This window comes from Podarcis gaigeae (assembly GCF_964106915.1).
Source record: "Podarcis gaigeae genome assembly, chromosome: 11".
NCBI lineage: Eukaryota > Metazoa > Chordata > Lepidosauria > Squamata > Lacertidae > Podarcis > Podarcis gaigeae.
Genome location: NC_139687.1, coordinates 47,957,016 through 47,971,054, shown reverse-complemented (window position 1 = coordinate 47,971,054; position 14,039 = coordinate 47,957,016). Strand labels below are relative to the sequence as shown.

The following is a 14,039-nucleotide window of genomic DNA, read 5'->3' as shown; positions in this document are numbered from 1 at the left end:
TTTTGCTGAAAATGTATTGGGTTGGATATAAAGATTACTGTGTGGTTTTTATTGCAGCGTATTGATATTCTTTCTGATTTTATGGGCCAGAAGGGGCACATTCAGCTTCTAATATATATGTGTTTGTGTTTGTGTGTGTATATAAACATAAACACACAGACGCACCCGGACGTATACAGATATGCTAGAATTTGCTAGAATGTATATGTGCTCATCTTTCTACCAGTGAAAAAGGTCTCAGGCATTTGAAAATGTTTTACATTATTTTTTTTATGTATGTTTGAAAATGAAAATGAAGTAAACTCTTGGCGTCAGTGTTACCCAGTGAATGCAGTTTTAATTCATATGCACTTGACATTACTAAGGAGCACCAGAAGCGGTTTTTTCTTTCTCTCCTCCCTGCCTCACTGAAAGGCAATGAGTCATCCTACCAACAGCCCGTTTAATTGTTTTGCTGACATACTGGACCATAAAAATCTGTATAAATCCAGGGACTTTGGAAGCAAGGGGGTCACGTAGATTTCTGAGCCAAAGCAGATTCCATATGCAAAAGGAGAAATGGCAGGTAAAAACCAAAAGATGCACTCTGGCAAGGATTTCATCACTCGTCTTTTTTACTTCAGGTGCCCATCTTCCTGGGGGGAAACTAATTGTGGCTTCAGCAATCAGAGTGGGTTGCATTTCAACACTGGCTTTGCTTTAGCAGAAAGTACTTCTGCTTGCAAGGGATGCGGGTGGCGCTGTGGGTTAAACCACAGAGCCTAGGACTTGCTGATCAGTAGGTCAGTGGTTCGAATCCCCGTGATGGGGGACCCTTTGTTCGGTCCCTGCTCCTGCCAATTTAACAGTTTGAAAGCACATAAAAGTGCAAGTAGATAAATAGGTACCACTGCGGCGGGAAGGTAAATGGCGTTTCCATGCACTGCTCTGGTTCGCCAGAAGTGGCTTAGTCATGCTAGCCACATGACCCGGAAGCTATACGCCGGCTCCTTCAGCCAGTAAAGCGAGATGAGCGCCGCAATCCCAGAGTCAGCCACGACTGGACCTAATGGTCAGGGGTCCCTTTGCCTTTACCTACTTCTGCTTGCACAAGTCGAAGCACCCCATTTTTACCATTCTGCCCTCCACTCACCTACCACAAACCTGTGCATCAGTCTCCATGCTGACAAGTGGGTCCCCCACAATCCTCAGGAACAGCTTTTCAGTGGAAAGGGAAATTAAGTGGGTATGAGGGATCAACAAAATTCGGGTGCCCGGCCTTGTTCATGCACAAAGTCAGGAGTGGGGAACCACAAATGCAGCCCTCCAAGCTTTTCTATCTGGCCCTCACATTCTCCCCAGTCCTCACACCCCTCTCCTCAGACCAGACCCCTCACTGGGCTTGCTTCCAACCCAGGTGTTTTTTGCCTGGATGAAAATGTCCTTCAGCTCTGATAACGCCTCTTGCTTGTCTAACTAGAGCAGGGGTCAGCAACCTATTTCAGCCGTGGGCCGGTCCACTGTCCCTCAGACCTCGTGGGGGGGCCGGACTATATTGGGGGGGGATGAACAAATTCCTATGCCCCACAAATAACCCAGAGATACATTTTAAATAAAAGCACACATTCTACTCTTGTAAAAACACACTGATTCCTGGACCATCTGCGGGCCAGATTGAGAAGGCGAATGGGCCACATCCGGCCCTCGGGCCTTAGGTTGCCTACCCCTGGACTAGAGGATATAGAGGGTTGTGTGAATGTGTGTGCAGACTCTAGCCTGCTGCATACAAAGGTAACTTCTTCACTTGTTGCTCCACCCACTTTTGCCTCTGGCTCCACCCACCACTGCCATGTGGGCCCCCTGGAAGGTTGGCCAGAAGGGAGTGTGGCCCTGGGGAGTGTGAAAAAGCTTCCTCGCCCCTGCACTAAGGCAAAACCAATCTTTGGATGCAACCCAGCATTCCCAACCTTGTGTTTGCTGAACAATGTACAGGGAGGAATTTCAGGTGTGATGCTTCCCCACCCACCACTTTTCTTCCTGCAACCCCTCCCCAGATATTGCTTCCCCCTCTTATTACTGATCTCAGAGCCTGACTGAGGGGGTAGTAATGAGGCTAGGAAACTGGGGGCAAGGAAAGGAGTTGAGGAAAAGCAGCAGGTGGAGGAAGGGCTTATCATCCCTGACTCAAGCAGTACTTCTGTCCTCCTGACCCCTGTTCACATTTGTTACATTAGGAATCCCTGTTTGCTGAAACGAAAAGCACAGTTCCTCAGTGAGATCAGTCTTCGCAAAATAATAGGCGCGGTGATAATTTTGGCTATTGCTTCTTCTAATTCACTCCTAGGAATGGTGCAGCTGGTTACTGCTCTAAATACAGCAGCACTGTCCTGTATATGATGAGGCTTAGGAGATGTTTACAATGACAACAGCAGCAGCAGCACTTTGCATTACAATAACAAAATCAGATTTTCCAAGCGTTTTTCATCATCACAATGAAGTAGACATCTGTGTCTATTGAAGCGCTGACACCTGCGTAATAGTTCATAAATTCTTCTGGTGTAACCTAAAGTAGAGGAATTGTAAAGGAAAAAAATTAATATCTTCATTTGTCTCGCCTTGTCTTACCACAGACAAGAAATTGCTCCACATGGAATATGTATTGATGCCTTTCCCTCCAGATGTTTTGGACTATAACTCCCATCATCCCTCACCACTGAGTCCTCCTGTCTGGAACCAATGGAGGTTGTAGTCCAACTACATCTAGAAGGCATCTGGTTTTCAGAAGGAACCTTATCAGAAAGGGGGAAATGCGGAGTCCATGACAGCAGAAAATAAAAAGCTGAACATGAGATGGGAATTCCCATTATGGAGTCCTTCTTTCCCTTTCCCTACAGGAAAGAACACCTCATGAGGGTCATCCAGCTATTATTTGCAATGGAAGGCCTTATTAGTAAAAGGCACATTGAGCAAGCAGATGCGTTGATCCTCCTTAGAGTCCCAGGGCACTGGAACATAGAAAACAGTTGTGTTGAAGGATAATGGTAAAAAAAAGTGGGATGTAAAAGCCATAGGAATTTTGCATGTTAAGGCGTACAAACACAAAGGTTGTCTCCTCCACTTCTGCTCACTGGTCAAACCCCCACGGAGTTCACATATCCCATTCCCACCCCCACCCCCATCCGACTAATGTTCATGAAAGAGCAAGGGTATAAGAAGAGCTTGCTGGATCAGGCCCATCTAGTCCAGCATCCTGTTCTCGCAGCAGCCAGCCAGATGCCTGTGAAAAACCTGCACGCAGGACCAGAAAGCAATAGCTTCCGCCTGTGGTTTCCAGCAACTGGAATTCAGAAGCCAGTCAGCATCCATCTGCATCATGGCTAGTAAAGGTAAAGGTAAAGGGACCCCTGGCCATTAGGTCCAGTCGTGACCGACTCTGGGGTTGCAGCGCTCATCTCGCTTTATTGGCCGAGGGAGCCGGCGTACAGCTTCCGGGTCATGTGGCCAGCATGACTAAGCCGCTTCTGGTGAACCAGAGCAGCGCACGGAAACGCCGTTTACCTTCCTGCTGGAGCGGTACCTATTTATCTACTTGCACTTTGATGTGCTTTTGAACTGCTAGGTTGGCTGGAGCTGGGACCGAGCATCGGGAGCTCACCCCATCGCGGGATTCGAACCACCAACCTTCTGGTTGGCAAGTCCTAGGCGCTGTGGTTTAACCCACAGCGCCACCCTTTAACCCACAGCGCCACCCATCATGGCTAGTAGCTATGCCTAATTTTCTGCACTGTGTGTAATTATTGTGCCAACTGTCTTGTTCTTTAAAGCAAAACCCTTAAATGTTACAAAGGCGCCACCTTTCTGTCAACCTGCAATATTTCACTTGCCTGTCCATCTTTATCATAAGGCGAATCAAAGTTATCCAGAAACAGCCTGAAAACTTGCTCTTCAGACCATTCCCCATTCTGGTACTTGGGATGGTGTTTTGCATTGTAGACTCCTCGTAAATCTTCAATGGTGACAATCCCATCCCCGGTCTTGTCTAGCTTTCGAAAGGCTTGCATGATGACTTCTTTTCTTGCGTTAGACATGGGAGGCTTTAAAACAACAACACCAACAAATGAACATAGTAAAGTCATTGGATCGTCACCCATGTCCAGCAGGGTCTTTGTACCGACCAACGCTATTACTGTAATAAAAATATCGGCAGATTGGCTGCATTTCCTTTAATGTGTTCATAGGGCTTTGGGTCACCAAAAGGAAGGTTGCAGGACCCATTTGATCATAAAGGACTTATATCCTGCTTTATAGACCTGGGATAAATGATAGAAAGGATAGGAATGCCGATTCACCATTGGAAGACTGTGTTCATAAAATCAGAGGGGTTGCCATCTGCAGGAAAAGCAACATAGTTGTATGGTACCTCACAGACTAATATATTTATTACGGTATAATCATTTGTGATCAGGGTTTTAAATTGTACGGAGAGACTTCGTGAGTACAGGAAGTTCAGAGGTTTGCCCTCCAACTTGTGGAGGCCACTCTCAGCCCCACTTTCCCCCCACAAGGGGGGAAATGTAATACCAGAAGGAGGCTAGTTTGCATACAGTTAGATGGGCAGGCATAAAATCCTGTTCACATGACAACCAAGCAGTGTTTGAGGCAGAATATAAGCCTCACTTCTCTCTCTCCCCCCCCCCCCCAAATTCTGACTGTGAAATGTTAAAGTGTGGCTTATATTCGCGACCTTATGGTATGCAGCCAGGAGAGCATGGCAAACAGCACCAGGAGTGTGGCAAAGCAGCGCCCGCCCTGTGCATAGTCCCCGTCTTCCCCCAAGGCCGCCGCCAACGCAGCACAGCCCCCCCTCCCCAGTATGCAGCCAGGAGCAGCAAGGAAGGGAGCAGCTTATATTTGGGTATTTTCCCTTTTTTTTCTCCCCTCCTCCAATTTTAAAGGTGCGATTTATATTCGGGTGTGGCTTATATTCGAGCCAATACGGTAGCTATTGCCTGTTTCACATGTAATGGGAAGCCATTGTTAACATTAACCAAAGTTTATAAGCCAACAACAAACCATGGCCTATGTGTGTGGTTTGTTTGTGACTAATAAACCATGGTTAAGCTGCTGAACAGAGTCCAGGTGATCACAGTAAGCCATTGTTTATTAAACAATGGTTAAATTATATTTTTGTTACACTTAAGACCAGTGCTTTTTCCAAAAAATGTTTAGAGGTACTCTCATTTTCCTGCTTATATTCAAATACTGCCCCTCAATGAGGCCAAACTTAGATTCACAAAATGCTTAGGGGCACGAGCCCCGCTGTGTCCCACCAGAAAAAAAGCACTGCTTAAGATGCGGGTGGTGCTGTGGGTTAAACCACAGAGCCTAGGACTTGCCGATCAGAAGGTTAGCGGTTCGAATCCCGGCGATGGGGCGAGCTCCCATTGCTTGGTCCCTGCTCCTGCCAACCTAGCAGTTTGAAAGTATGTCAAAGTGCAAGTAGATAAATAGGTACTGCTCCAGCGGGAAGGTAAACAGCATTTCCGTGCGCTGCTCTGGTTCTCCAGAAGCGGCTTAGTCATGCCAGCCACATGACCCGGAAGCTGTACGCCAGCTCCCTCAGCCAATAAAGCGAGATGAGCGCCTCAACCCCAGAGTCGGCCATGATTGGACCTAATGGTCAGGGGTCTCTTTACCTTTACCTTTAAGACCTTTTTGCACTAAAGTTACCATTCTATATTTCTATGACACAGAAAGCATTTCTTTTAAAAATAAAATAAAATAAAATAGCTTTACCCTTAATGTTATGAGAAATTCATCAAAGTCTATTGTTCCACTCCCATCTTTATCAAAGATCTTGAAGATCTTTTCAGCTTCGTCTTTGTCAATCATCACAGCGTAATCATTGAGGCCTTTCAAGAACTCTTTGAAATCGATAGTCCTGCTGTTGTCATCATCCATGATTCGAAAGACCCTGAAGAAAAGAAGGGCCACTTTGAAGAAAAGAGTAATAAAATAAAAGAGGATGGAAGAGGAATAGAGAGCAGACACTGATATCAAGAAGTTAGGACACAGGCATTCAAGAGAAAAGAAACAACACAATCCTTTTTCATCCAGTAGGGCAGCTCAGTCAGCTCCTATGTAAAAATAAATAAATGTGTAGCATTCATCTGAACTGTTTCCATTCCATCCTCCCTCTCTCTTTCTCCTTTTGTGTCATGCCTTTTAGATTACAAAGGACCTGTCTTGTTCTAACTGTATATAAGTCATTCACGGAGCCCTATCGGCCAAAGACTAGCATACCAATAAGTAAATCTGGACTCTGTTTTCAGATATTGCAAATGAAATGTGCAGCTTCAAGTCCTATAGTCCCCCAAATAGTTAATAGTTAATGTTATTTCTAAGGTTCAAGGCAGTTGCTTGAGTTTGCTACAGAAAAAAAGCCTACTTTCATTGCTTTAACTCATCATCAGTACTTCTGTGCTGTTATTGACAATCATGCATTTTATGCTGCCTTTTGCAAGCTACAGTTGAATAGTTTTGCCCTAAGTGATGCTGTTAGGGGCCTATGACTTTCCTTCCCTCATTCCTCATTTTCCAAGCCCTCTTACCATTGCCTTCAGCCCATTTCTGCAATGCAGGGGGGTTGGACTAGATAACTCACTGGGTCCCTTCCAACTCTACAGTTATTGTCAGGACTGCCGCTAGGTCCCAGCTCACAGAGGACCAACGCCCAGTGGATATTATATACAAAAGTCTTTATTGAAGTTTAGTTTCCATTTCCAAGCTCTGGGCGCGCAGGCCCACGTCTTAACGCTAGACCGGCTAAGTCCCCTCTGACTCACTGCTCCACCCACACCAGTTTAAGATTCTAGCCCGGCTCCACCTCTTGCGCTGCTCTTTCCTGCGTTGGGTCCTTCTGCCCTCTGGGGTTCCCTCCTTCCTGGACTCCTCTGACGCGGAGCCTCCTGAGTCTTGCCCCTCCCTCCGGCGGGCTTTAGGACCTGGCTCCCTTCCCGGGCTCCCCGCTGTGCCGCGCTCCTGTACATTTGAACTTGGCGCGCGCGCCCAGCCGGTGACTTTCCTTCTGACCGTTTCCCCGCTTCCTGATGTGGGTGTTGCCAAACCTGACTCCTCTCCTCCCTCTGGTGGTGAGGACACTGGTCCCGACTCCTGGGACTCCCCCTCCCCACTGCGCTCTGGTGGAGACGCTGGCCCTGATCTCCAGCTGCTGTTCAGGGACTCCCCGCTGGCCCCTCCCTCTTGAGGTTTCTCCCTTGGAATCTCCCTTGCTCTGGCCACCGGCGCTCCCTTCTGTGAGTCCTCCGATTCGCTAGAGAGGCTTGTGGAATAACTCTGGCCACTGTCACTGCCTGCGCCCCCCTCGTACTCCTCCTCCTCACTCTCCATTTGCTCCCCCTCCTGTGTCTCTCCTTCTGAACCCCTGACAGTTATATTTAACATTACGTGAGTTCATGAGCTGTGAAGTGAATTCAGGTGTAATGAGGCCCCTGCAGCCTTCAACTGGTTCAGGTAAGTATTTTCTCTTTCTTGACAGTTTGGCTGCCTCATAACATCAGTGCTTGAGGGCCTCTTGAAACAGAACACGGAAATCCAAATGTCTATTAAGCAAGGCCAGCTGTGCTTCAGTAATCTCCTGGCCTACAGAAGAATGTCGGCTGGTTTAATAATTTACCTCATGAACTCATTTTACCTGGCGAGGCCTTTGATGCCAGCAGAGCCCCTTGCTAGGCACTGAAGGCGAAGTCTCTCGATTGGATCTGTAGTTTTGGCAAGGTCTCTTTTGGCCCGGATTGCCATCTCCCGGTCGTGTCTTGCTGTGCCGGGCATCTAGGAGAGAAAAAAATGGCAAAAATGTTGGCAACCCTACTCATAAGAAGGAGCTTCATTTACTAGAGTGAAGATGTTCTGTTTGTATGTCCACAAAAAGGGCATATACATATCTGAGTCTGGTTGCAAAGGCTTTTGCAAGGGGAGTTTTAAAAATAAAACAGAATGGATGAATGTAAAAATGCAATGGATGAATTCTGAGATGCAATGTGTGAGTCAGTCAACTGAAGAAAAGGATTCAGTCACAATATTCGGCCACTTTTCCAGAATGTATAAGTTTTGTAGAATTTTATGTGCGTCGTTTGTCAGGCTTGGAGGGCGGCTTCCTCAAACCTGGCCGTGTCTCTGCAGCAACGGAGGTTCGGTGAATAGTAATTTACAAAGTATACAACCAGAGCTTCCGAATGTTTGCTTGAAAATGACTCCTCCTATATTTCACTGAAGCTTATTACCAAATCTGTGCATTATGTTGCAGCCTAAATGATTTAGCATCTCTTCACTTGGGAAATCTCTCATTTGGCAGAGGACAGATCTGGCATAGATCTTTTCCCATCCATCATCAAGATTCCCTTTGCTAAATAATCCAGAATATAAATCTCTGTGTGTGTTGGAGTGAAAAGAAAAGGAGGATTTCTTCAAAGTGTGTATGTACAACTCAAGAATGTTTTCAAAATATGCAAAATATGTTCTGCTGTTATATCTAGCTAGCGTGAAATGTAGATTTCTTTTTTCCCCAAAACAGCCAATTAATGAATTCTCAGAAATGGTTTTGCAACCCTCTGATAGGATCAGTCCAAAAGGTCATTGTGCTAAATGGGAATTTCAACCTTCCCTTGAGAAGAAATACAAAGATCTACTAAGAACATAGTACAAACATATTAGGTTTTGAATGATGCACACATTTTTTCCTCAGTGTAGCAACACATCTTAGACTTGGAAACCCAAGATGCTGCTGTAAGTAGTATTTAAAAAGTGGAAATCTTCTCCAAAATGCTAATTAATAATATATACATATAATTTATAGGTTAAGATAGCCCCCCCCAAACAGAAATGGACTGGACTGGCAGCTGAACCTTACTTCAACACTGGTGATGGAGCATCCTCCTCCACAAAACCTCAGGCAGTAGACCAAACAAGGGGTGCCAGGGCAAACCATTTGGGAATAGAAAGGGGGGTTTTCTACCCTGACTCAAAACAAAACATAATATTGATCTCCCCACTTTCATGTGGGATTTCTGTGTTCCACAGACTCTTTTCACAGCACATTTAAAAACATCTTTCTTTTTTTACTATGTCCCTAGTCCATGTCAACTTCATTGTCAGCATACTCTCTAAGTTTGTCAAATAATAATAATATTATAATAATTTATTACTTATACTCCGACCATCTGGCTGGGCCTCCTCAGTCACTCTGGGCAGCTTCCAACAGGATATTGAAAACACAATAAAGCATCAAACATTAAAAACTTCCCATAACAGGGCTGCCTTCAGAGATCTTCTAAAAGTCAGATAGTAGTTTATTTCCTTGATATCTGGTGGGAGGGCATTCCACAGGGAGGGCCCCACTACTGAGAAGGCCCTCTGCCTGGTCCTCTCTCATATATTTCTCTCTGCTTAATTTCTCCTTGGCCCAATCTTTTTCATATTGTGGAAGTCTCATTTTTCGTTTGTCTCTTGTATATTTTTTTAAAAATATTTATATTGTTCTTTTTTCTTTATACGTTTCTTGGACAAGACTTTTCTGACAAAACGTTTAATGTTTAAAAAGAAAGTACCATACTTTTCCGTGTATAAGACTAGGTTTTTTTACTTTAAAATAAGGTAAAAAATCTGGGGGCATCTTATACACGGAGAATGCATATGCCCATTTTCTAAATTTGGGGTCCCCAAAAGTAGGGGATGTCTTATACATGGGTGCGTCTTATACACCGAAAAATACAGTAGTTTCCAAAGGGATTGTGAATATAATCCTGTGGCAATTTTTAAAAGAAAAGAAAAATGTTCAAAGCACTTCTGCACCTAAGAAACTTAACAACAACCCCATCCTTTTTTGTTGGGGTCAGGGGTTGATTTGGGCCGAGATGTTCCTTTACTGAGCTTGGCTGGCCTCCACTTGCAGATTGATGCCAGCATCATTCCACTGCTGCTAAGATCCTGCTTCCATCCACTGAAGTTGCAGGTGGATCAAAGGCAGCCAGTGGAAAGCCCTGAAATAGGATGTTTAGGGGTAGGGGTGAGAGCAGCTGAGTTGCCCCGGGATCCATTGGATCTCTAGCAGGCCCCACTGCTATCACAAGACAGCATCAGGCCTGAACTGGGTTCAATCACTATGCCAGCTTCAGATTGGTGCAGCAACCTGCCTGACCAGCTTCCACCACTACATTAACCCATGCCAAGTGAGGATTGTACCCTAAGAAAGAAACATGGGAAGTAGTCCTATTCTGAGGCAGGCCTTCGGTCCATCTGGCCTAAGATTGGCTACTCTGGCCGTCACTCTTCAAATGAAAATGCCAAGGATTGAACAGGGGAACTTTTGCATGCAGTGCATGTGCCCTATCACTGAACCTCCTCTATAACAATTTGTTGTTAGTCTTTCTGGTGTCACAGTTTCTTTGTTGACTTTGCCTATACATGTCTATTCAGAAGGAGTTATATGGGACTTGCTCCCACATGCATGTACATATAGGACTGCAGCTTCAATGGCCACAAAAGGCTATTAAACTTCTTCAAATGGAGACATTCAAAAGCTGTGTGAGAGAGGCTTGGTGTTGCTTCCTTTTAAAAGGTTTTGTTTCCTAGTCAATTGTTCCGTGGAGACTTTATTAAAGAGCATGGCCACCTATGAAGGCATTTCAAAATGAGTGGCAAATAAAATAAAACTACTTATGGCCTTCACGTTATGATACTTCTGCTTTTAGAATGTGCATAGCTTTGAACACTGATGGATTTGCAGGAAATGTAGTATATAAATTAATTGATTAGGACTACAACTGGAAAGGGACGCGGGTGGAGCTGTGGGTAAAACCTCAGTGCCTAGGACTTGCCGATCATCAGGTCGGCGGTTCAAATCCCCGCAGCGGGGTGCGCCCCCGTCGTTCGGTCCCAGCGCCTGCCAACCTAGCAGTTTGAAAGCACCCCCGGGCACAAGTAGATAAATAGGAACCGCTTAATAGCGGGAAGGTAAATGGCGTTTCCGTGTGCGGCGCTGGCTCGCCAGATGCAGCTTGTCACGCTGGCCACGTGACCCGGAAGTGTCTTCGGACAGCGCTGGCCCCCGGCCTCTTAAGTGAGATGGGCGCACAACCCTAGAGTCGGACACGACTAGCCCGTACGGGCAGGGGTAACTTTACCTTTACCTTTACAACTGGAATAGGGGCGCGGGTGGCGCTGTGGGTTAAACCACAGAGCCTAGGACTTGCCGATCAGAAGGTTGGCAGTTCGAATCCCCGCAACGGGGTGAGCTCTCTTTGCTCGGTCCCTGCTCCTGCCAACCTAGCAGTTCGAAAGCACATCAAAGTGCAAGTAGATAAATAGGTACCGCTCCGGCGGGAAGGTAAACAGCGTTTCCGTGCACTGCTCTGGTTCGCCAGAAGCAGCTTAGTCATGCTGGCCACATGATCTGGAAGCTGTACGCTGGCTCCCTCAGCCAGTAAAGCGAGATGAGCACCGCAACCCCAGAGTCGGCCATGATTGGACCTAATGGTCAGGGGTCCCTTTACCTTACAACTGGAATAACATGGCCTCCAAGTATACGTAAGTCAGCCATTCCTCCTTTATGTTTTGGCTCAGATGCACTAAAAAAAAAAGTTCTAGAAAGTAGATCCTTACATGAGCCATCTCACTTAATATGGCACAATTGTGCATGCCTTCACTTCTGATGTTTGTCCTCAACATCTGTTATCCATAGAGGTGCTGCCATTGAACATGGATGTTCCATTTAGTCATCATAGCTAATAAAGCCATTTAAAGTTAGTGGGCATCAGCATATCTTGTGGCAGTGAATTCCGTAAGCGAATCAAAGTTGAGGAATACAGGAGCTGCTCAAAGAGGCACCAGCTCTTAGTCAGCATGGTGGGGCAGCATCTTGGGAACTGATGGCATGCTATAAATAAGTGAGTCTTATCTCAGTGATTTGGGAACAGTGCATTAATAACCCAGTTATGATCCAGTTGAAAAGAACCAGATTCATCGTCCTATGCACCTCGGGTTACATACGCTTCAGGTTACAGACTCCGCTAACCCAGAAATATTACCTCAGGTTAAGAACTTTACTTCAGGATAAGAACAGAAATCGTGCAGTGGCGGCACAGCGGCAGCAGAAGGCCCCATTAGCTAAAGTGGTGCTTCAGGTTAAGAACAGTTTCAGGTTAAGTACAGACCTCCGGAACAAATTAAGTACTTAACCTGAGGTACCACTGTATAACAGCCGAAAACACATAGATGGCTATTGCTTGAAAGCAAAACTGTTTTGTCGAAAGAACCCAGTGGGAAGCTGCTGGCCTTGGCTGCAACCATTTTTACTGTTCCAGCACAGTCTCTCTTTTTGCACTGGCATGGAGAAAATCCCAAGTTGTGAGAAATCTCTTCCAAACACCTTTCTACATAATGCTGCACAACCCCTGGACTCAACAGCCCTTCGAACACCAAGTCTGATTTAGACAGATGGTCGATCAGGATGAACAGCTGCCTTTGCTTTGTCCCCCAACAGTAAGTCTGGTCTTAAATGAGGAAGCAGAAATGGGCAAGGTGGAAAAAGTCTTTCTTTACACAGAATAACCCTGTGTACTTTCTTGTGCATTGATTTCCAAAAACATGCCATAAATCTCCAACTACATGGTCATATTTATTTACTGCTAATTCGACAGACAGCCTGTTTGTTGCATTTTATTGTGTTTTGTCTATTGTATTTTCAATCTGGTCTTCACTGCTTTGCAGGCCTTTGAGCCCAAAAGCAGAATACCAAGTTTAATAATAATTTGGTGGTAAAAAAAGTAGAGATAAGCACACTCACAAACTCTGAAGGCAACATGAGGAGGTCCCATTCAAACCCAGCTTGGTTTCCTCCCCTAGCACTAGAACCAGATCAGTTCTTCCTCCAATTTTGTTCACAGAGCTTATTCTTTAAATATAAACAGCTTCCTGGCCCCGAAAGCATACCCTACTATATGCACCAACTTTTAAAATAGGCAGTATCTTTAAAAAGTAAAGAGCAGGGGAAAGCTGGATTATATCAACCTAAATTAAAGGATACTCTTCCTGAGCCAATCAATAAAGGAATGAAGAAAAAAACCATTTACCTTTAATTTGTTACCTGTTGCTCCTAACCTGAAACTACAGACGCTCCCTTGTACAGTTTGGGGAAAGTGGGCCTGTCTCTTCCTAGCATCTCTTCCCGCCCCTTGTCTACACCTCCCCCTTCTGATTGGACAGACTGTAGTAATTAATGCAGAACCATGGAGAGCACCGAAGGGTGACTGGAAGACTGGAGTGTCCGTCCATCTCAGATTACTTGTTTACATAGTGCTACCCTGCCTAGAGTTTATCACCTTGTTTCCACGGAGACATGGCTTGCTGTGAAAGGCCTAGCGCAACCTGCCAGGGATTTCATTGTTCCTGCAGCTTGCAATGCTCCTCCCAGCCCTCTCCCTTCACTTTGGCTTTGCTGTATTAAGGAAGAAAACGCTTTCTCTGAAACACAGGGGCAAAGCAGCAGAACAGAAGCCCTTGTGTGCTTTTTGCAAGAAATGTAGTATTGTGCTCAGGCACAGAGAGAGCTGGAGAGGTTTAAATGATGTATCCACTGCAATCAGACTGAACAAGTGTACAGAAGTACAGAAACTTAACACTGCTCCTTAGCACATTCCATATCTTACGTGGAAGTGCTTTCTTCCCCATGGGATGTCTGTCGGTAGCGAGTGTGTACAAGTCCAAATTTAGTACAATAGAGCAAAACACAATAGTTTCAGCAATGTAAAAAATGAGTTGAAAGTGAGCTTCTTAAATGATATACAGTCGTACCTTGGTTTTCGGACAGCTTAGTTCTGGAACGTTTTGGCTCCTGAACACTGCAAACCTGGAAGTGACTGCTCTGGTTTGCAAACTATTTTTGGAAGCCGAACGTCCGACGGGGCTTCCGCGGTTCCAATTGGCTGCAGGAGCTTTGATTTCTGAATGTTTCGGAAGTCGAACAAACTTCCGGAACGGATTCC

At 45.5% G+C, this 14,039-nt stretch overlaps 1 protein-coding gene across 3 annotated transcripts; it reads right to left on the bottom strand.

Moving 5' to 3' along the window:
- Nucleotides 1–317: 317 nt before the first annotated feature.
- Nucleotides 318–13,319, bottom strand: CAPSL (calcyphosine like). Of its 3 annotated transcripts, none has more exons than XM_083702972.1 (6): nt 13,129–13,319; nt 9,204–9,254; nt 7,694–7,830; nt 5,776–5,953; nt 3,864–4,073; nt 318–2,542 (listed from the first exon to the last, which is right to left on the bottom strand). In XM_083702972.1, exons 3-6 carry the CDS (start codon nt 7,828–7,830, stop codon nt 2,441–2,443), a joined length of 627 nt encoding a protein of 208 aa, XP_083559098.1. In that variant the 5' UTR covers nt 9,204–9,254; nt 13,129–13,319; the 3' UTR covers nt 318–2,440. The 3 variants fall into 3 exon arrangements, with proteins under 3 accessions (XP_083559098.1, XP_083559099.1, XP_083559097.1); XM_083702973.1 differs by lacking the exon at nt 13,129–13,319 and adding an exon at nt 12,842–13,006 and having other exon boundaries at nt 9,204–9,249; XM_083702971.1 differs by lacking the exon at nt 9,204–9,254 and having other exon boundaries at nt 13,128–13,317.
- Between the last annotated feature and the right edge of the window lie 720 nt (nt 13,320–14,039).